The sequence below is a fragment of the Pholcus phalangioides genome, unplaced genomic scaffold (assembly GCF_987345545.1).
Source record: "Pholcus phalangioides strain wild (caught in Gottingen) unplaced genomic scaffold, Ppha-v1.0 ptg000010l_1, whole genome shotgun sequence".
NCBI classification, from domain to species: Eukaryota; Metazoa; Arthropoda; class Arachnida; order Araneae; family Pholcidae; genus Pholcus; species Pholcus phalangioides.
Window position 1 is genome coordinate 31,329,417 of NW_028301603.1, and position 22,983 is coordinate 31,352,399.

The 22,983-nt window shown below is 39.0% G+C and overlaps 1 protein-coding gene across 1 annotated transcript in view; it reads left to right on the plus strand.

Moving 5' to 3' along the window:
- LOC149081272 (histone-lysine N-methyltransferase MECOM-like) overlaps window positions 1-22,983 on the plus strand; it is a 250,487-nt gene that overhangs the window by 91,785 nt on the left and 135,719 nt on the right. The window contains exon 3 of the mRNA XM_089238110.1: window positions 22,019-22,153. Coding sequence (XP_089094236.1) covers window positions 22,019-22,153 — 135 coding nt within the window. The remainder of the gene's footprint in view (window positions 1-22,018; window positions 22,154-22,983) is intronic.

Below are 22,983 nucleotides of genomic sequence, written 5' to 3' on the forward strand. Positions count from 1 at the left end.
ATAATTTTTTTAATGAAAAATATGTAATTTTTTAATCAAAACTGCGAAAGAAAATACCTTTATAATCAATTTCTGTTAATTTCAATGCTATTCGAAGGCTAAGAATTCAAAATTTCCTTTTAAGAAATTCATTGTGACCCACCCTCTAAGCCAGTGTTTCTTAACCTTTTTTTGCCCGTGGCCCCCTTTGAACCATATTTTTTTCTCGTGGCTCCCCTGTCTTACCCAGAGTTTTCGACCCTCATCCTTTATACGTATTGAATTGATTTTTTAATTGAATTTATACTAAACGAAAATTTTGCGAAGAAAATTGGCCTCCAGATCACTGGCCTAGAATTTATTGATCTCCCCGCTAGTCCGAGTTCTATCAGGACCGTCTCAACATCATGCTCCCCCCGCCACCCTCAGGCAAAGTGATGCTATGGTAGTCCCATACTTAGCTGGAAATAAATAGCCTACATATTTCCCACTAATTTTCAAAATTTATTGTACTATACAAAATATAAGGTGGGGTCACTTATAGACATGAGACCGCCGGGCATGACCCCTCATAAAAGTGGGACTGACGGAGCTGTAGCCCGGCGCCTGATATGGTTTTCATTATATTTTTTTTTTAGTTTTTCACACAATGACATGGCCCCTTTCTCCATTTTCTTCCGTGGCCCCCCTTGAAGTATCCCAGTACCACTAGGGGGCCATATGGCCCCCGGTTGAGAACCACTGCTCTAAGCCATATAATGATAAATTCTTGGTCCGTGGACCAAATGTGGCCCGGGGGTTATCTGATTTGGCCTGCCTCCTCAAACCTAGTTTTGTAAAAATGAACTAAGCGACATATTTACAGATTTCTTAAGTGATCCATGGCACAATTTCAGTGTATTTAGGGGGCCATTAAAACATTTTCAGATCACTCAAGTAGGCCTGTGGCACATTCACAGATCACTTAAGCGATCCGTGGCACATTTAGAAATCCCTTGAGTGACAGTTTCACAGTTTTAGAGCACTCAAGTGTCCTCCAGTGCGCCTCTACATCACTCAAGTTACCCCCAGCACATTCCCAGATTTCTTAAGTGATCCGTGGCATAAATAACTGATCACTTGAATGATGCGTGGCACAGTTCGAGAGTACTTAAGCGGCCCAAACACATTTCTAGATCACTTGAAGGATCAGCGAAACATTTAGAGATCACCAAAGTGGCCCTCTAGGAGACTTATCAATAGGGAGATTGTTAGTTCGGGTGCCCACAAACCACAGCTCAGGATGCCATTAAGAATATTTCATATTTTCATAAAGGGTGGTTGATGACGTAAGCATCATTCAAACCTCCCTTGTCATCAAAAGTGGGCAAATCGGACCCACCCCATCGATGTTGACGTAATACCTGAATGACTCCTAACTCTTCGTTTTTACACTACAAGTTGAAAATTTAATTTTCGGAAAGGAGTCCTTTCCTCTGCGACAGATTGGAACACGAAGCGTTAGGAACCAAAGCTGTATTAAAGAGAAAATTTACGTAACACAAAGCTGTGTTTGTTAAGAAATTTCTTAATACAGTTTTATTAGGGACCCTCTATCACCAGTCCTCGTAAATTTACGTAGGTATTTACCCCTTAGCTTTCATCAAAGAAGAATATATATAATACAAATACAGAAAGTCTCCGAAGAGGACTTGCCACTTAGCGAGAGACTTAAATTGCAAGCTGACCCCAGGGCCGTCATTTAAACTTTTTCCGGGGGGGGGGGGGCAAAGCACACGTACTCAATGTATGTGTTTTTAATTATGTATATCATTTTTTTGGTGTACTTTCAAAAGCCAGGGGGGAAGCTCATTTGATGATCTAGTGATCCGTCGCGGCATAAATAACTGATCACTTGAAGGATCCACGGAACATTTAGAGATCACCAAAGTGGCTCTCTAGGAGACATCAATAGGGAGATTGTTAGTTCAGGATGCCATTATAAATATTTCATATAGGGTGGTTGATGACGTAAGCATTATCCAAATTCCCCCCGAAATGGGCGAACACCCACCACTTGTATTTTCATCAACCAGAGGGAGTGCTACCTATAGCAACCTATGCTAATGCATAATAATTATGAGTAAAACCCCTCGTACATACAACCACGTGAGAAGTGTCTGCACCAACTGGTCAATCACAATGAACACATCGCGTGTGCTGGTCTCCCGATATGGACACATGCGGTCACAAATGGAAGCTTCTATTTATTTATTCATGGGGAGAAATATTTGTCTTTACGGGCACGCAATTTTATTTCATGATATTCGAGAGATCAGGTGCTAACACATATTGCTGCACGAATAACGATTTTCATCAATCCATACAACGCAAATAAAGCACGTACGCTCTAAGCAAACCAATCAAGGTAATGGATTAATTACATTACAAGCTCAATAAAGTCGTAATGTAGGTATTTCGTCAGGTATTGACAGCAAACAAAACTGTTACACACTTATGTACACTACAAAAAATGCATATAGTTTATAAGTGACATCTAACGACGGCTTTCAAAACCTCTCAAATTCAACGTCTTTTTTTATCATGTTAAATTATTCATCCCTAAAATTATAACATAATACATGTAATTATATTATAGAATTATTTTTTTTGGTCAAATAACTTATTTTGAAAACTGAATGAATATTTATGGATTGTTGATTTATATAAAAATAATTTATATTTATATTTTTCATTTAATTTAATTATTAAGTCGTCCTTTTGAAACCGTTTAAATGTTGAATCCATGCTAGCGTCTCGATGTAGTGGGCCTAGTAGCACCGTATTTTGCAAAGTTAGCTTCTAATGTGGTACTTTTCCCCTAGGGCTTTTTTAATGGCCTGGCTAATCCGCCACCTTTGAGCGATGATAAGGCATTAGTGTTATTGCTGTTCCCTATCCTGCTCTTTATTTTAAATGATTAGACGTTACTTCGGACCAAAAAATTGGTGGTGCTCCAAGAATGGGGGATAATGAGTCCATCCGGTTATATAGGCGCCTTACTTCTTTTCACCTTCTTTAAGTAAGGGGTCATCAAGTATTACGTCAGTCAGCGATGGGGGGAGTTGGGATTTGGTAACTTTGGATGGGGGGGGGGTGGATGTTTGAATGATGCTTACGTCATTTAGTGTCATTATCACACAGGTTATAGTGACGGACTCGCGATGCGAGAATCCGGGTTCGAACCCCACAGTGATGGTCGGCTGAAGTTGGTTTTCTGTGGTTCCCAACTTCAAGGCGCAAATGCGAGCCGATCTCCCCTATCATTGTTTACTGATAAAAGAAGACTGTTGAAGAAAGCGATAAGGGATAGTAAAAAGCAAGTTGAATCTAGGTTGGCAGATAACATTGGCTCTGACCCAAAATCATTTTTTCGATACGTCAATAATGGATGTAAGGGGACAGTTGGCCCCCTCTCGATAGGAGGCTCAAAAGTAGAGAGCAATGTAGGCATGTGTAGTGCTTTCAATGACTTTTTCGCGTCGGTTTTTAATGGAGATAATGATATTCGATATACGGGTGTTGCATGGGGTAATAAAACGCTCAACGATATTCAAGTGGAAGACGTGGAGGTCCTAAATCTTCTAAGAAATGTATGTGCAAGCAAAGCACCAGGACCAGATGATATCTATCCCAGGGTTCTCAGGGAAGGTGCTAATGAATTGTTGGGGCCAGTCGCACAGATATACAGGAGTAGTGTTGCTGAGGGTATCGTCCCGAGAGATTGGAAACTGGCTAACGTTGTTCCAATATTTAAGAAGGGTAGTAGAGAAGTGGTGTCTAATTATCGTCCAGTGAGTTTGACGAGCTCCCTCTCGAAAATTTTGGAAATTATCATCAAAAGGCAGTTTGTGAAGTGGATAGACGAGAATAATGTATTGTCGGATAATCAGCATGGGTTCAGGAAGGGGAAGTCATGTGTAACTAACCTCCTTTGCTTCTATGATTACGTGACTAAGGCTTTGGGTAAGAGCAAAAATGTCGACGTTGTTTACCTTGATTTCCAGAAGGCATTCGATCGGGTCCAACATGGCAAACTCTTGAAGCGTTTACACGAGATTGGAATAGGGGGCAACTTGCTGAATTGGATAGAATCGTGGTTAAGAGATAGGTCGCAACGAGTTATGGTGAACGGGGAATTCTCTGGTTGGACAGACGTCACAAGTGGAGTTCCTCAGGGAAGTGTCCTTGGCCCCATACTTTTTTCACTTTTTATCGATAAACTCGATCAGGGTATCGATGGAATTACTAGCAAATTCGCAGATGATGTGAAGCTAATGGGGGTAATCGGGAATGAAAGCGATAGGGAGTTGCTCCAGACCAACTTAAACAAGATTGCAGCATGGGCAAATGAATGGAGCATGACGTTTAGCGTAGATAAGTGCATGGTCGCTCATTTTGGTTCGAACAACCAACGGTTCTCTTACGAGTTGAATGGTGTCACTATCCCGGATGCAACTAGAGTCACCGATTTGGGAATTCTCATTGACGAGCGACTTAAGTTTTCTGAACATTGTTCAGCGGTTGTCAAAAAAGCGAATAGAATGCTTGGTCTCATTTTCAAAAAGGTCTCTTCGCGTTCTCCTAAAGTCATTCTTCCGCTTTTTCGAGGCTTAGTTCGTCCTGGACTGGAGTATGCTGTAAGGTTTTGGAGACCATACCTACAGAGGGACATAGACTTCGTTGAAGGGGTGCAGAGAAGAGCTACGCGTGTCCTTATTGGCACACAGGGCTTGAGTTATGAAGAAAGACTTCATTTTTTGAATATGTTTACATTGGATGAACGCAGGTGTCGAGGAGATATGATCGAAGTGTTCAAAATTTTCAATGGGATGGATAGGATGGACCATGAACTTTTAGTACACCGCCAATCGACTGCTTTTACAAGGGGACACCAGTATCGATTGGTGAGGGACAATGCAAGGTTATGGTGTCGCAGGGAATTTTTCTCCAATAGGGTTGTTAATAAATGGAATAGCTTACCCCCGGAGGTAGTAAATTGTAACACAATTGACACGTTTAAAAAGAAATACGATAAACATGTTGGGGTAAATCGAGAAGCTATCCATTCTTAGAATAAGACAACCATAAGTATTCTTTATGGGCATTGTATAATATTTTATCATGTGTATATATTGTTTGTAATTTGTATTAATTGCATTTTTAATTGGGTTGCTGTATTTTTGAAACATATGACAACCATATTTTTATGGGCATCTTTTTATCAGCCACCTCGTTGGGCATTTTGCCTGTTGTGGCGTTGTATTTGTATATTTGTATTTATTTGTATTAAAAAGTCTCGCCACAGAGAGCAACAGTCCTACAACGATAAATCATTCAATCACAACATTTCACTCATAGTTAGAAAAACTGGTGGCAGATGGCAGCACTACACATAACAAGCATTACAGAGAAACAAAAAACTTCACGTCAGGTTTCACTACACGTACACGCACATTCCCGCATGTACCGATTCGTTGGGGGTTCCGCGGGGGGTGGGGTGTATGTGTGGTGTAGCAGTAGTAGGTAGGGCCTCCAAAAAATGGCTCGGGGATCCATGATGTTCTTAAGTCAGCCACCTCGTTGGGCAATTTGCCTGTTGTGGCGTTGTATTTGTATTTGTCATCAACTACCCTTTATTAAAATATGAAATATTCTTAATGGCATCTTACTCGGTGTGCCAAAACAAAACGAGAAAAATCTCTCCCTAGTTTGTGAGCACCCGAACTGATATTACCCCTACTGATAAGTCCTCTGTAGAGCTACCTCCGTGATCTCTAAATGGGTCCTTTAAATGATCTGGAAATGTGTCGCAAGCCACGCAAATGCTCTGGAACTGTGCCACGCGTCACTCAAGTGATCCATAGATATGCCGCGGCTCACTTAAGCAATCCGGGAGTGTGCCGCGGGTAACTTGAACGATGTAGGACTGCACTGCGAGCCATATATACGTATAAGTGCTCAAAACTTTTCCAGGTGTCATTTAAGTGATCTCTATGTGCCACGGACCACTCAAATGTTCTAGAACTGTGCCGCGGGTCACTCAAGTGAATATGCCGCGAGCCTACTTGACTGATCTGAAAATATGTCACGGGCCGCTTAAATGCTCTAGAATTCTGCCGAAATTCTCTTAAGCGATCTGTAAATGTGCCGCTTGGTTCACTTTTACAAAATTAGGTTTGAGGTAGCGAGCCACATGATCCCACATTTGGCGCCACGGGTTCAGTATATATGGATTAGGAAGTGGGTCACAATGAATTTCTTAAAGAGAAATTTTGAGTTGTTAGCCTACAAATAGCACTGGAATTAACAGGAACTGATTATAACAATACATAAAGATATTTTCTTCTCTCATCAGTTTTTTTAAATATTTTTTGCACGTCTGGGGGCACAGGGGGCCCACGCCCCCCTCCCCCCCACCTACGCACGTCTCTGATCTCAATATGCGTTAGGAAGTGGGGAGCCAAGTTGACGGAATTTTGCTGACAAGGTGGGGAAAGGGGGGCGAAAAATGGCTAAAAATCTGCTGACTTATTACTTGAAGGAGGCCCCCTAAGAGTGCCTAAAGGCGAATACACACTACTATGACGTGACGTGCAACCACGTGACGTCAGATGGTGGCGCAGGATCATATCAGACATTATACGGTGTGATGCATTAAGATAAATGACAAATTATCCAAAATTAAGCAATTTTACCGGTGATTATGCGTAAATGCCCAAGCATCGCATCGTTGGTCAACATGATAAATTGTACTGTATACTATACATGATAATTCATTCATGTTTTTTATCATTTTACCGGAGTACGATCGTTAAATATGTTGTCATTATATCGGGGTCCGACTATATTCATCACACATACCCTCATTTGGATTTTTTTTTTTTTTTTCATATTCATCAAATTCACCAATCACACCACGATATTATACATAATCGCAGATAAATCCAACAAATTTCAAGCATTCATCAAATTCACCAACGGCACTTGGTTACTATGCATGATCACCGGTAAAAGTAATAACGTTTTAAGTATTTATCCAATTCACCAACAACGCTTGCTTGAGTATTATGCACATCCGCCGGTGGAAGTGACAAATTTATCACACTGACCAACCAGGGCGATCGGCAAGTATGCATAATAACCGGTAATTGACATTTACCGCAACATCTCCATTGTTTATTTAAATAAACACTTCGTACATATTAACGTATCGCAATAAGAAACGCTCTATTCCGGAAATAAAACTCGGTTCAACAACTCTATTATTTTTCTTCGGACAATACGATGAACTCTCTTCTAGAAGAAAATAGTAATGGAGGTCGGTGCAAATATAATAATAATGATGATATTAAAAATACATATATTTATATATTAGGAGGAATATTCTCATATTCATATGGCGGAAAATATATTTCTCGAAGGACGGCATAAGTTGCAATTTTCGCATCAAGAAATCTCTAATTTCACGAGGCGCGCCTCTCTCTTACTCAAACTGAAAATATAAGAAATACTATAAATCTCTCCACCTTAAATACTGTCTTTCCATCTGGACTATAATATTCTTATAATCCTTATCGTCTGGACAAAAGAAGAAGAAAAATTCCTTCAAAAGAAGAAAAGTTTATTTTATTCTATTTTCAAATCCGTTTTTTGGAATTGAAATCTCTTAATGACAGAACATCGTCTTCCAAGGAAAAGGCCAAGCCCACTTCTCTATCGTGGATTCTAAAATGGCCTACGGGGGCCTTCAAGAAAAAACAAACTAAGGAAGGTAAATGTTTTCGCTTTAAGAAAATTTTATAGAAGGTTTTAGTTGTTGTTTTTTTTTGTTTTTTTTTTTTAGTGTGTGCAGTGGAACCTCGTTTATACGACGTTCAAGATGCGAGTTCAGAGTGTCGTATATTAGGGGCTGTCAGACCAGATGCGACCCGGGCTCTGTCCCTTCCCTGATGATCCCGATCCTCTAGGTCCTACCTGCAGACTTGAAGCCTGGTCTTTTGATTGATCCCCCCCCCCCGATAGCAGCATCACCCCCCCCCCACCTCCAGGAAAGCCCTTATATTAGGGGGCTGTGTCAGACCAGACGCGACCCGGGCTCTGTCCCTTCCGGGATGACCCCGATTCTCTAGGTCTTAGCTACAGGCTTGGAACCTGGTCTTTTGGTTGTTGTTGCCCTCCCGATAGCAGCATCACCCCCCCCCTTCCCCCTCCAGGAAAGCCCAGGGCGAGCCCACAAACCCGAGCGATGTCCAAAGGAGCCCCCAGCCACACTCCCGCTACCCGGTCCCAGAAGTCCCCAGGTTGATTTTATTGAAAGTAAGTAAAAAGGAAATGAATTTAACATGGGGGCGAGACAGCGCCTTTGAGCATTTTTGTTTGATATTTGGATATGTACAAATTTACAAGATCCTGGGCCGATATTATTGTTAGTTATTTCTTCACTGTCTTTGGCTAAATGGTTCGAGTAAGCCTGAGCCCGTTGGTTCTGCGTGGCCAGCCCAGTTGCTGGGGAACTTCTTTTCAGTTGTTTTTCCCTAGCTGTGTGCCTGGATGTGCCCGTTGGTTCTGCCTGGCCAGTCCAGGTGCTGGGCCACTTCTTTTCTATTCGCTGTCTCTGGCTGAATGAATGAATGAACGCCAGAACTTTGTCATTGCCGCTGTCTCTGGCTGGGTATATTAGGACTGGGAACCAACCAAAATTTTAGCTACTTAAAAAAATTTCATCGATTAATCGATCGAGATATTAATCGATCAGAATATTGATTCAAATGTTTTTAAATACGAGCACTTATCGAAAATGTTACATATTGGTACAATAATTTAGGACATCTAATCGATTTAGTTAAATAATTCAAGTCAAATTTAAGTCAAACTTTGATCATATTGATCGAGTCTTTAATTAAACTAAAATCATTAACTGCAATTAACAACCGGTTGATTAACCGGCCTAATTAATCGATTATGCTAATGTATCGACCAGTCCTAACATATGTAATATTAGTCGAATTACTGAAACTTTTCCCCAGAGACATGAACTGAACTGAACATAACTGAAACCCCCACAGACATACAAAATATTATAAAATTCAATGTGATTGCATCTTCAATTTTGTTATAAATATAAAATATCATTTCAATCGTACTGGAGGGAAACAATTAAATCGCATTTCAAATCACTTAAAGAAGTGAAATTTATCAGAACATTATCTTTGCGGCACGACATTGGCTAAAAAATTGCAACAAAGAATCTTCTCGACTTGGGAAAATTTCCCATCTTGGACTCTCATTTTTCTGACAGCAGATGTTTTGCAACCAGCAGCTTGGTCTTCGATTTTGTTTCTCTGATTTATAATCGTTTTCCAAGTTGAAGCAAGGGTATTCAACTGTTTTGCAAGATCAACTTTCGTCATTAATTTAATATTCTTGTCGAATTCTTCCAAAATATTCCGTTTTTTTTAGAGAAAGAACTTTTCGTTTTCTCGGCATTACGAAAGGTGTATTGGACACAACCAACAAAGCAAAGCACCACAACGAAAGGGCATTCTACAGGAAATGATCCAAAGAACTTACTGTGGGTATGTACCGTGTGTGTCTATTACCTGTACCTTCCGAATGCTTGCAATGGACTTCCCCACCCTCTGGGGATAACGCTGAAAACCTTCGGAGGAAAAACTTCTGAAAGCACATATGGCCGTCGAAACAGTTGGAACCCATTTCTTCGGGACTCACCGCGTCTGCGTATTCTCAGAAACTGGCAAATCAATTAAGCGCCCACTCTAAATTATCATCAGCCAGCTCACTGGCTATTTCCACATGCGTCAGTAATCATCCTAAGAATTGTGGTTTTTGCGATGGCAATATGCAAGAAGAGCTGTTGCAGCAACGCGTTTTCACCGCATTCATAAATTGTGCGCATTTCATGGACTATAAATGTCGTTTTTCCGAAACATTCGGAGTTCGAGTCAAAGTGTAAACGTCGAATGATTAAGGTTTTACGTAGAAAAAAAACGACTTATTTTAACATTAAAATGTATAGGAACCAATCGCAACCGAATCCAAACATCGTATAAACGTGAAAGTCGTATAACTGAGCGACGTATAAACGGGGTTCCAACGTATTTCATCCTCGATGGCCATGACCAAACTAACCGGGAATCTGTTTACTTTTTCTCAAGACCTCTTTTACCTTTTTCTTTTCTTTTTTTTGAAAATTGGAAGATAAGCTGAAAGGACAGAGATATGATCCTCAAGAGATTGGAATCTCTTTGAGAAAAATTCGCTTCATTCGTCTCAATTTTGAAGCAACTTCAAAAAATTTTATTTGAAGCTTTTCTGAAATCATGATGATAATAATAATAATTATAATCATTATTTTGATATATTCACATAAAGTTCTGTTGACTTCTGCAGAATGAAAACTTACTTCTATATGAGGGGGAGTCAATGGTCAAGCGGATGGTTCTTGGTTAGGAAGTAATTATGAGGTTTCACATGTGGATGTGCTGCCACTTATTTGAATTTTTAATGCGTATATTTTGCGCAACTTTCTAACTGGGCATTATGGTGATTGGATGTGGTTAAAGGCGTTTTAGGCTTGGCGTTTCTAGCTGGTGTCACTAACTAGAAACGCTAGGTTAATACTAACTTAGTGTTTCTCAATATGTACGCCAGGGCTCCCAGAGGCACCGCCAACCTTGGTCCGGGAAAAGGTTGCGACGAGCTAGATATATTGACTTGTGTGCCTATTTATGCTTTGAAGTGTTTCCTTTATGAATGAAAATATCTACTAAACTATATTACTGGGAATTTCAAATAAACCAGGAATTGGGCAAGGGAGCCACGGGTGGCTAAAATTTAAGAACCACTGGCCTAACCCTTTAAGCGGCACAGCCGAAATCACTAAACCCCCCCCCCCCCGTCCCATCAAAGTGTCACGTCTTTCTTAACCAAGTAGGATTTCTTCCGATTTTTTAGCAGGTGCAAACTAAACAGTATTGGGAAAAGTGTTCCCCATATCGAGAAATCAATTTCACACGATATCTGGGCTTGTTAATATTTAAATAACAGGCTTTCAAGGAAGCGAGATATCTCGTCAATGCCCTTAAACGGCTAACGGCCATGCTTGTGTAGTTCTCGGCGTAAATGAAATCACGGCAGATGCTGATTAAACAGAACAACTCTCGGTGTTCGACAGATAATATTTTTATCAGTTCACGGCTTTCCTTTCTTTGATTTGATTTCAGTCCATCGATTTCAATACCATCGCTCTTACCAGAGGAAAGGCTCTGTGTAGTGTAAAAATCATCTTGGGGTCCCTTACGCAAGACGAATACAATTTCACACCTAATTTCCTATATTATTCAGATTTTAGTAAATATCATCATAGTTGGAGCACTCTCTAATGGTTCAAGAGACGTAAATTTCGCAAATAAGAAATCGAAATTTGGCAAAAAAAAAAAGTTTTGAAATCAGAAATTTTGCATTTATTGGAAAAATAAAAATTCGCCAAAAATTTTGCATTTGTTCACTGAAAACATTATTTCTATTAATACATTATTTTTTTATAATGATGGCTGTTTTTTAATTACGGCATGTTTTGATATAAATTAATAGCTGCCTTTAAGTCTACTGCTACTACTTGAGGCGGCTGCACACTACAGTAACGTGGGACATTCCCAACTAACCAACGTCATAGAATTCTAGAACCAACTCCAGAAAAACTTCGCGCGAATGGATAGTTCAATCGTTTTCCAAATTGTCAATTTGTTCCACAATTTCCAACCGAACTCAGAAGCGAAAGTCAACTGAACTATTTTGTGAGCTAGAACTTCGAAAAATTGAATGATAAATTATCTGGACCAGGTACATATTTTGCAAAACAATCGCATTCAACATGGTGATCTAGTTTATGTAAGAGAATATTGGCTTTTAAATGTATATAAGCCCCATAATAGGACACAAGGTACTGAGCAAAATTATAACCAATTTTCGCTTTTTAAACTGCAAATTATCGAGGTTTCACGGAAAAATTGTAAACAATCAGATTTTTTCATTTATTCATGAAAATTCGGAAATTTCGTATTTATCGCATCTATTTCGTAAATAAGAAAATTTACGTATCTCTAATATTGATAATTAAAATACACTTTTCCCCTGATTTCGAAGTTATTACCGTTGCGGAACCTAGTGTAACCGTATCTGTTTTACCTCCAAGAGACGGCTCTGATTTCAATATTTGAGCTTCCTGGTGGATTTGCGAAGATTTGTTGACTCTTGTTGGGAATTTTGCCTATTGTGTGGCGTTTTTTCGTGTAAAAAAATACATTACCATAATATAAATTCATAAGTAGAGTATTTTTTGACATAAGTTTATTATGCATGCATGTACGAAGAGATTTATTTGTTTATAAGATAAATCTAATTTGCGCGGGTAGAAATACCCGCATAAAGACTATGCAGAGTCTAAGAATGTTGATTAGTAATTAACTGACAATTGTTAGGGTTTGTTTTCCTCGAAGATCATCTAGAGCAGCGGTTCTCAACCGGTGCTCCGTGTGCACTCCTCAGGGGCTCCGCGGCCGCTCGAGGAAAATATAAAAAAAAACAGTAAATTTTTGAAAAAAAACATTTACAAATACTTTTAAATAATAAAAATAAATCAGTAACTTTGATGAGTAAGTTAAAAATAGGTCTACGGGGCTCCGCCATGGAAATTATATGCCAAAAAAAGGGCTCCGCGAGTCAAAAAAGGTTGAGAACCGCTGATCTAAAGGTTTTTATTTACCCCCACCAAACTGAGTGATAGGGCTCATGTGTTTGGAGATTGCTTACGTTGAAAAATTGAAAAAAATTGAAAAGACTGTGCAAAGCGCTTACTGAAAATATAATTGTCTCTTTTTCCCGGACTTTATATAGTATTCTTTTTCCCACTTTTTCTTCTTACACACACACACACACACTCTTCTCCACCCACAAGTTTTGCCCTTCACCGCCGTTTACTGGTACTTCCTAAGCTTGGTAATGTAGTCTTCTTCAGTGCCACCGACAAACGCGATATTCAGACACGAAACTGCTCCAATGTCTAACCAGCAAAAGCACCGACAAAAATAAGATAGGGTTCACATCAAATGACTTAGATTTGGTACCTACGGAAAATTAAAAAAAAAAAAAATTGCCAAGAGGAAATAATAATAAAAAATTGTAAGTGTTATTTATAAAATCAAGCCAGAGAAATTCATGTTGGCCTCTTAAGGAAAGAAAAAAATGCCGGCATCCATCATCGTACGAATGTTAAACACGGTAAGTCCTTTTAAAAGACGTAAGGGATCGTTCAACTCTTTTACTCATTCGGGGCGGTATCGAACCCACTAAACTCTGCAAATTATTACCAGGAGCGGGAAAAAAAGCCCGAGAATATGATATTATAGTTATATATTTTAATTTTATTCATTTATTTTACTTTTTTTTTTGTTGAAATGAGACTTTGAACTTGAAAATCGATGGTAAACAGCAATTTTTTTCCCCCTTAAAAATAAGAGTCTCGAGACTGAAATTGGGAAGAGAAAAGAAAAATTAAATAACCTCCTTGTTATTTACAGAATTGCAAAAATAGATTCACAAAATTTTATTTATTTTTTTCGAAAGAGAGCTCCTCCCATTTATGATCGGGGAGCCAATGACACGCACCGAAAATAAAATCTGAATATTATTTGAAAAATTGAAATTTCTGGAATAAGTGTCACTGGCTTCGTATTTTAATGAATGTGGTGTTTATTTTTCGTGGTTAAAAGGAGGGATTTTTGAATATATATATATATTTTTTGGCTTGTTTTTTGGCGAATCCTGCTCAGAAATCTAATAGGATATTTCATTTTTTTTTTAAATACTTTTCGAGATAGGTCAGTAATCTAATATTTTAATGGTATGCGTATATTGGTTGGAAATAATGTTTTCACGTATCGAATGGCACTGGAATGTGAAGTGAGAAGTTACAATGACCCTTGTTTTGGTGTTTTTCTGGTAGCAAAAACACTTGTATAGAATATGATGCCACAAAACTAGGCCAAAAACCTTATCATAGAAGTGAAAATTCTTTTGATATTTAAGAATTAAATATGTTTTTTTTTTCAACTCCAATGCACCTAAATCAATTCAAATAATTTTCCCGTTGTAAATTACCGATATTGGTCTGGCAGAATTGCAGTGATTCGTCTAATCAGATGAATCAAATCATTTTTTAACCCAATCGGAGGAAATTTCCGCCGAATCGAACCAATTTCACTTACATTGACGAATACAATTTACAAGATTCATTGAAAGACTGGTTATTTTTGTGGAGCTGAAGATTAAAAGGAAGAAAATTCATCACTGTTCCCACGGGGACTCGAACCCCGGTCTCTCGCTTGCCGGACGATTGCTCTACCATCTAAGCTATGGAAGCAAATAGAAGTCGGTGTACGGAGCCTTTCAACATATATATACGCTCCAAAGTTAAAATATTCTATACTTCCATAGCTTAGATGGTAGAGCACTCACATCCGACAAGCGAGAGACCGGGGTTCGATTCCCGGGGGGGGGGGGGTGATGAATTTTCTTCCTTGTAACCTTGTAATCTTCATCTCCACAAATAACCAGTCTTTCAAGGAATCTTATATTAACAAGTGGAGAGAACATTTTTCTATGCGCACATAAATTTTAGTCCACGAAGAACGAGAATAAACTTGGATACGTCACCTTATACGGCATCAGACCATGGCTCCCCGCATCTTGGAGCCAGGCGCTTGGGCTGAGATCTTTGGCGGGTGGATCCCTGCCCTCCTTTCTCTTGTTTGAGGCCAACGCATCAAACAATTCTGTTCTGTATTTTCGGGTATAAAATGGTTCTGAGACCAATTCCTCTGAACATATTTCTCGCAGCGCTGATACGGCATCTAACAAGATAGTCTCATTCAGCCCAAAATATTCTAGTCACTTCAACTTTTCTCATGGGCCCCTAATTCGTGGATCCGAGCCCCTAGGCTAAGATCTTCGGCAGGTCCCAAGCCAGAATTTTCTACGGCATAGTGTAAAAACAAAAATAATAGGATTCATTCTGAGGCCTCCGGCTAGAGTCCCCCCAATGTATGAGCATTATCTTTCCTCACGCAACGAAAACCGAGCAATAAGATATAGATCGTTTTTAGTGGAAATGGCACGATTTAAACTAGAGAGAGGAACGGCAAGGCTTTAGAGGCTACAGGAGCATCAGAGCTGCGACTACGAATAAAAGTCGGGTCTAGCAATCCAGTCACAGGCCTAGAGAGGCCACATTCAACTTATTTATCTCTCTTTGACTGCTCTCTCAAAATTATTGAGAGCCTTTCACCTTGATGCATGAGTACTCCTTCTGGATTAGGACGATATTTTTACGTCTAAATACGGCCTTGGAGAGTATGCACGATAGCCCTAGAACTGGAGGTCTTCAATCTGTCAGACATGCCGGGCCAAATAGAAACTTCCCACGAAGCCCGCGGGCCACCAACTCACAAAATTTAGTGCCTTTTTAATAGAGGCTAATTTAGTGCCTTTTGAGTTAAGAAGGACTAAAAATAATTGAAAAATTGTATTTATTCTGAAATTATTTCTCATATTAATTATAAATTTTGATTAGTTCTGAAATAATGTTTTTCACTAATTCTGAAAAACTTTTCGATTAATTACTGACTAATTAATCAATTCTAAGATTAATTTCAATCTGAAATCCCTTTAAATGATTCTGTAATCGTTTATCTCTGAAATTCTGAAATTTTTCCTTCTCAATATATCTTAAAATCATTTCTTTCAATAATTACGCAATTATTCTCTTATTGATTGTGGAATAATTTCTATATCTGAAAGTTATTCTTTTCTTTTAATCTGAAATTATTTTTTCATTTATTCTGAAATTATTTTGTTCTAAAATTGTAAAATTATTTCCTCCAGTGATTCTGAATTTTCTCTAACTTATGGAATTATTCCTTTCTTTGATTCTGAGTTCTCATCATAGGCGGAGATAGACTTGGGAGTCTGGGGGGGAGGGGAACGGTCATTATTGCTGAGGGGCACGATGATGATGACGTCAATTAATATATACATATATATACATTAGATCAGTCGACTCCACCCCGTATCTCCACCCATGGTTCCCATCAATTAGTTCCGAAATTATTTCTATGCCTAGTTCTAGAACTATTTATTTAATTTGTTCTGGAATTATTTCTCGTTTATTGATTCCAAAATTATTTCTTTACTTAATTCTAGAATTTTTATTGTTTTTCAATGTTTTGAACCGTTTTCTGAAAATGATCGGTGGGCTATGACAAAAAGCTCTGAGGGCCAAATATGGCACTGGCCCATGTATTGAAGACCCCCCTCCCCTCCCAGACCTAAAAAAAAATAACTATTTAAATTTAGGGGCCTCTAAGTTATAGCGCCCTGCCTCAGCTCATGCGGAAATCAACGAGAATATCCCTAACTATTAAGGCATCTCTCTTATGATTAACAATCCATATTGTGTCCCAAAACGAATGTTTTTGATAATTGAATTCATTTTCACCCTATTTCCAAACAATCCACATTGTTATGTAACGGGGGGAAGGGGGGGGGGAATTTCATAACGAATGGGAAAATAAGAACGACTGAATTCTTTCAAAAAATACGACGCCATGAATTTCGGAATCAGATTCAGAATAAAAGCACCAGAGACACGTAAATAATAATAATAATGGAATATAGAGTTAGATACACATGCGAGAGTGGGTTTTTTATTCTCTCGAGATCGGGCCACCCGCTGTCAGGGGCCACGAGCGACGCCCAACTTGATCCGAGGATTAAACGTTTAACGTTTCTTCCCCATTTTACACTCACTTCATCATCTCAATCTTGATCTTCACGTTGCCACTCATTTTCTTATTTAATTTCATTCCGTACGATATGGTTCTTGAGAGCATGGATGGAGGACTCTCCTCTGCACCCAGATATATATATATATTTAAAAAAATGGCACGTATCCACCCTTGCACAATGATATAATTCGCCTTTTTTTTTCCAATTATACTTGTCAAGAGTGTGGAGGGCTTTTCTGGTATTTTCCCCGTGATGTATTCGTTGTACTTATTCAGTCGCAATGGAAGAGAAATAATGTGGGAGGAGGATTGGGTGGCTTTTCTCTTTATTTCTTTGCCTATCTAATTGAAACATTTGTTTGTGAATTTTCGAAATCAGTTTCGAATGATTTGAAATGATCAAAGAAAAATTGAGTACTGGCACTTCCTGTGTACTTCTGGCTATAGGCCTACGCATACTACTTATGATTTTTTTTTTTTTTTTTTTTGCCGTACGCAAGCCTGCTACGCATTTTTAGCTTTACACAAGCTTCCTGTGCATTTTTAGCCGTATCCCAGCTCTCTATGCATTTTTTGCCGTTCCCAAGCCTCCCATGCATTTTTAGCCGCATGCAAGCTTCCTATGCATTTTAGTGGTCCTCTATCCTTCAGCTGATTTCTAGCGGTAAGCAGGGTTTTGTGGCTTCCTTTGCATTTCCAAGCTTTCAGAGGATTTCTAGTTGTGCTCGGGCCCCCTTGTGATATAGCAGAACACAAGCTTCTTGTGAATGTCTATCGGTACGCAAGCTTCCTTTGCATTTATAGCAGTACGCAAGCATTCTGCAGATTTCTAGCGGTACGCAGTCTTTCTGCTCTTCTATAGCGGTACTCAGGCTTTCTGCTCTTCTATAGCGGTACTCAGGCTTTCTGCTCTTCTATAGCGGTACGCAGGTCTCTCGTGATGTAGCAGTAAGCAAGTCTTCTGTGCATTTTCAGACTGTGCAGTTTTAGTATTACGCAGGAATCCTGTTCTTTTTTTTTGGTATTTTTAGCTATACGGCCAGTACCTGTGCATTTTTAGCTTTATTGTATTATTAGCATTATTATTACTACCTTCTGTGCATTTCTAACTGCGCTCAAACTTTTAGTGCATTTCTAGCAGTACGCAAGGTTTTTTTTTAGTGGGCTTTCGAACTTGAAGAAGAAAATGCGAACTGATTTTTTCTCGCTTAATAAAGTAAACTCCGCCATATAGAGAACGGCAGACCGGACAACTGAACAAATATTCGGTCATTATACTTCACTCACATCTCTAACTGCTGATGGCAGCACTTTCTCCTCATAACAGTAGGCGTATACCAATGCCTACTGTCAGGCGCGCGCACACACGTCCGGCACAACTCATTATACCCTGAAAGGGGTCATAAAATAGTAATTAATTACATAAAAAGCAGTAGTAGTAAATTGCGTGTAATGGCAATATGCTGGAGTTGTGATCGATTTAGAAGAGATAAAGAACGCAAAACTCTTACATACGTCAAAAAGAACTCAAGAGTTCTAAACACATCTAAATGAAGCATAGAATCTGACGCATTTCTACGAACATGCAAGCCTCATACGCATTTTCAGAGGGTACATGAGCGTCTTAGGCATTTACGTCACGAGGGTCTGAGGAACACGAAAGGTTAAGAACTCCTACTTAAGAATAATTCATGTCCTGCATCACGATATCAACAGTCCTCTCAGGTTGTTGGACGTTTGAAAATGGCGTTGCTCCTGCAATTCTTTTTGTGTCCCGTATTTAAATTGAGAAGTTGAAATCCGTTAGATGGCGCTCTTTAAATAAAATCATGATTATTGAAATATTTATTTTGCCGTGTATTGTTTGTGTGTTTTCTTTAATTATTTAATTAGATTTAAAAACATTGTTTTCAGATTAAAATTATTCAATATTCAAGAAATGTTATCTTCTAACATTATTTGATTTTTGAAAAAGATAATTTTAAATCAATAATTTATCTAAATTTAATATGTCTTAGGTTAGGAAAAAGTGGCAGAGGTACAGAGGTGCCTTAGACAGAATAATTTTAAACAGACTCCAAAAGGAGATCAAAAAAGAAGTTGCATCTCACATCAATGACCGTTTTTCTGACTTTGTGGGTAATGCTACAGCAGAAAACGGCAATTTATGGAAAGCTTGGCGGATATGTAAGCCCAAAACTACACGAATTAACAAAATTAAAAAGACAGACAACACAATTGTTTACACAGATCAGGAAATTGCTGAAGCATTCGCAACTACTTATGAAGGGCAATTTTCACCCAATAGGAATCAGCCTAACAATACTAAACTGCGGCTTCGTAGAAAAGTCGCACAATTTATTCACTTTCACACAAATAATTCTACATGTCACATGGATCTAACAACGAATGATGAAATCAGCTCAATCATCAACTCGTTGGATGTCAAAAAAGCACCAGGTGCTGATGAAATTAGCAATAAGGCCTTGAAGTGCCTGCCAGAAAATATCATTACTCACATAACAGAAATTTTCAACAGTGCTTTAACATTAAATTATTTTCCAAAACCTTGGAAACATTCTGTTATAAAAACAATTCACAAAGCTGGGACTGACCCACTTATGGCACAAAACTTCAGACCAATAAGTTTACTGAGCAACTGGAGTAAAATCTTTGAAAAGATTGCCGCAAATAGACTTACACAATTCATCAATGAAAATCATTTAATTAGACCCGAACAACACGGGTTTCGGCCTGATCACTCTTGTGTGACACAGCTGGTTAGAGTCTCAGAGTTCATAAATGAAGCTTTTAACAATTTTGATTTTGTGGCTGCATCATTCTTAGATATAGCAAAAGCATTTGACCGTTGTGATTATGCTACATTGCTTTCCAAACTCATTGACTTAAATATGCCTCCGCATATGGTCATATTCTTCTATCACTATCTTTTAGGTCGAACTTTTCAAGTAAAAATTCAAAATACACTTTCTTCAATAAAACAAATTCATGCCTCTGTGCCTCAGGGCAGTGTGTTGGGGCCACAACTGTTCCTGCTATACATTAATGACATACCTTGTCCCCAAAATGGCATAATATCTTTATTTGCAGACGACTGTGCAGTTTTGTGCAGTAGCAGGGATGCAAATCAGGCCTTCAACAATTTACAAGAAACCATGGATGAAATAGAATATTGGTGTGATCAATCTGCCATCCAACTGAATAGTGACAAATGCAAATTTTTATGGTTCACTAGACGTCGTAAAATACCGGACAGACGACTTCAAATTGGTACACAATCTTTAAGCCCTGTTAGACAAATAAAATACTTGGGCTGTATCCTCAACAAAAATCTATCTTTCTCTTCACACATTGATCATGCAATAAACAAATCTAATAGAATTATGGGTATGCTCAATCGCATCACATTTCCACAGGCAAAACTTTCATTAAAGAACAAAATTATTCTTTTTAAATCCATAATAAGACCTACTCTACTCTATGCTTCGCCAGCTTGGGCGCATGCTTGTAAAACGAATATCAAAAAACTACAGACTATGCAGAACAAAATACTCAGAAGATTTGTTGGAGCCCCTTGGTTTGTTCGTGGAATAAACATCAGACAAGACTTGGACATACCTCACATATTCACATACATTAAGAAATTAAACAATGATCAATTCGAGCGAATGTTTAGTTCCCAATTCGAACATCTGAGGGAAATTGTTGACTATGATGCTGACTGCTTAAGGAAATATAGGAGGCCCAAACAAATTGGGCGCCTTACATGGGAGAATTTGTAAAGATGCTTTCTTCTACAAATCTCATTGTATACATACTATTTTAATACATAAATTCTCTCATTCAATTGTATATACTCAAATTACTTGCATACTATGTTATATCTATCCACTTTTGACATTTATTCGCATCTATTCGATTTGTATCTTCTCATTATTGAATTTTGTATATACACATATATTTCTCAATTGAACTTGCATATTGAACTTTGACCTATATATGATGTACATATGAAAAGGTGTAAAAAAAAAAAAAGAGCGAGAAGACTCTTTTTGAACTTTGGATTGTTTTGCTACATAAAATTTGTCAATAGTAAATCCCCATTAATTTCTGATGCACTGAGTTGAAACAGAACTTTATTACCTGTATTGCATTTTTGATGTTACAGCTGGGGGTTTTGCGTCACGACTCCCATGTGATGTTTTTTCCCCATTCCTCTTCGAATATATGTTGCTAGCTGCAGATTGTGTGACCTGCTTCTGTGAACTGTGATGACATTTGCCTGCTTCTGTGAACTGTGATGACATTTGCCTGCTTCTGTGATTTGTGATGACATTTGCCTGCTTCTGTGAACTGTGATGACATTTGCCTGCTTATAGCCAGATCATGACTTTTCACCAATTTGACCAGTTCTTTTTACATACACTACACATTCATGCAAACACATATCTATCTACAAACATTGTACACATTTTCTTCTTCACAGGCCTTCTTGGCCAGTTTTTATGCCGGCAGTTGGCCCTCGCGGGCTGGGAATCGGCTTAAGGTTCAATTCTGGTCTGGTCTGATATGTCTTAGTTACTTTGAACATCACGGTTAAGTAGTTGGTTGAAGGGTTCTTTCTTTACCAGCGGAAGTCGAATATCCTGACTATGGTCACTACCGTCTATAGCAGAAAGCCCCAACTCGTGACGTCACTGAAGAAGGTCATCTTGGCCATTATATATAATACAAAAATGGGTAAAGATGGCACATGTGTCGGCCTTCTATATCCAGTGACTGAGATGGCCTTCTTCAGTGACGTCACGAGCTTCGCGTGCAGGCTTTCGGCTATTTGCCCTTCCCAGGATCTTGATACATACGGCCATCTGAAAGCATGGGCTATCCCGGCACGGTCCGGGTGGGCCTCAATTGCAGAGAGGACTCATAAAAATGAGATCTGGTTGAGATTTTCGACATTAAGCAGGTAAGCAGGCATTTCTATTCAAATGTAGGGAGTGGGGAGGCACACATAAAAATATTTTTCCCGTAGGGCCCATTACTCAAAACGACCCTAGAATTGCATCTGACATGGTGACTTATTTTCTTACGTCTCAATTTTTTTTTCTTCCCAGGTAGTCGATGAAAGAGGAAGCGTCAAGGCCTGGGTGGATATGATGGTTGCCAGAGACGGACAGTGGACGGCCTTCCTTAGAGTACCAGAATCAAAATCCTCCAGAAATGTTTGTCCAGCATTCATTGGCGGACAGGTAAGTGTCGAAATAATTGATGACTTGTAATGTTAATGAATCCACACTACTCAAAGCTCGTCAAGGGATTCGTTTGTCTGTGCTCGACTGGTTTACGCCCAAACTATTTCAGTTGCGGTCAGACATTCTGTTGTCCAACACCAGACATCAAAACACAATCCCTTCAACTGTTAAGGGCTAGTATTTCTTGAGATATGCAAGTTTCTTAAGCATTTAAAGGCATGCACAAATCTTCTGCGCTTTCTTGAGGTATCTGGGACCAGGGCCGCAACTGGGGGGAAACAGACGGGTCTGGTGCCCTGGAAGCTGGACTGGAGGAGGAGTCGAATTCACTCTTTAACTACTCCTTCTACATTACACGAGGGTACCAAAATACATGCTTGCCCCGGGTGACGAAGTATCTACTTGCGGCCCTGCCTGGGACTCCTGATTATATCTAAGGGGAAAAAATTAAAAAAAAAATAGTAGTACGCACAAAACCTCTCGTGCGGTTTCTTTTAGGTGTGTGTGCATTTGTGCAAGCGTATTTTTTTGGAGGTGCAAGCTTACGTGTAGGAGGTATGCAAGCTTCCTAAGTATTCCTAGGGATGCGCAAGACTTTTGCACATTTTTAGGCATTCGCATTCTGAGGGTTGCGTGATTCTTCAATTCACTCTAGGCTTGCGCGCATTTTAAACGGTTTTATTTTTGTTCCGCCCGCCCTCACGCATTCCTAGCGGTATGCAAGTTTTCTACATATTCTAAAGGGTACGTGCACCTTCTACACATTTGCAGGGGGAGCACACCCAGCTCCTGCTCGTACCTATAAGTGCACGAGAACCTACTCATTT